The sequence below is a fragment of the Pygoscelis adeliae genome, unplaced genomic scaffold (genome assembly GCF_000699105.1).
Source record: "Pygoscelis adeliae isolate BGI_AS28 unplaced genomic scaffold, ASM69910v1 Scaffold94, whole genome shotgun sequence".
Taxonomy (NCBI): domain Eukaryota; kingdom Metazoa; phylum Chordata; class Aves; order Sphenisciformes; family Spheniscidae; genus Pygoscelis; species Pygoscelis adeliae.
The window spans coordinates 1,852,569-1,853,562 of NW_008824547.1; the positions used below are offsets into that span (position 1 = coordinate 1,852,569).

At 62.6% G+C, this 994-nt stretch overlaps 1 protein-coding gene across 1 annotated transcript in view; it reads right to left on the reverse strand.

The window, feature by feature from the left end:
* The window catches only part of CACNA2D2 (calcium channel, voltage-dependent, alpha 2/delta subunit 2), a 207,819-nt gene that overhangs the window by 24,758 nt on the left and 182,067 nt on the right, over positions 1-994 (reverse strand). Inside the window, exon 5 of the mRNA XM_009321864.1 lies at positions 755-812. Coding sequence (XP_009320139.1) covers positions 755-812 — 58 coding nt within the window. The remainder of the gene's footprint in view (positions 1-754; positions 813-994) is intronic.

The following is a 994-nucleotide window of genomic DNA, read 5'->3' on the forward strand; positions in this document are numbered from 1 at the left end:
ATAACCCGCACGAATGCCCCGGCGGCGAACAGTTAATCATTAATGTGGAGCAATCAAAGACAATTAACCATAGTAGCAGGGCCATTAATTTTCTGACAAGGAGAGGGGGCAGCTCCTGGCGCAGGCAGGGGGATGCTCCCCTGGGATACAGGGCTCCCCGGGCACGTGCCAGAGACCTGTGCCTGCTTTCCTCTCCGTGCCCACATTTTTAGGCAGCAACCATGGGCAGGACAGGGCCACAGCTCCCCCAGCCCCATGGGCAGCGTGATAATTAGCGCTGCCAAGCCGGCACCTCTACCTGGGCTAAGGGGAAGCGATTCAATCCCACCCCACTTGGTGTGCAGCTAAATTGCGGCTTGCAGCTATCACTTAACCACAGCCTGGCGCTGCCTGCCCGTTTCTCTCTCCATCCTCCTGGCTCATGGTTTCCGAGAGCTGGTTGTTTTCCCGTTTGGATGGCAATGCTGGCAGGGATTGAGCGCTGGCAGCCGCAGCTGCAGGCGGGAGCAGGGCGAGAGGCAGCTCTCCACGCTTGATCTGTATCCAGGGATTTATCTCTCCATCCCGCTCTGCCTTCCCGGGAAGAGGGGAGGGGAGTGGGAGCCGAGAGCTGCAGGCCTGATGCCCCTGCCCGTGTTACGGTGTCTGTTTGCCAATGACAACCATGTGTGAAATGAAAAGGGGAGGGAGCTGGCAGCTCCCGGCCAGGAAGGGCCGGCAAAGGGACCACCCTACCCACCCGGCACCCCCTTACCAGGGCCGCCTGCGCACGTCGTAGAGGTCGATCTTATTGGGGGCTCTCCACGGGGTGGCTGCGGGGGGAAGGCAGGCGGTGAGAGAGGTGGGGCTGTCCCGGGGCCAGGGACAGGGGGGCGTGGGGGACGGGGCGGAGGGATGCCCACGACCGAGGAAGCAGCAGGCTCTGGCGGGGAGCTCACACCAACGGGCTTCGGCACAGTAGAGTTACGTGTGCCAAGCGGCCCGCAGGGCCAGC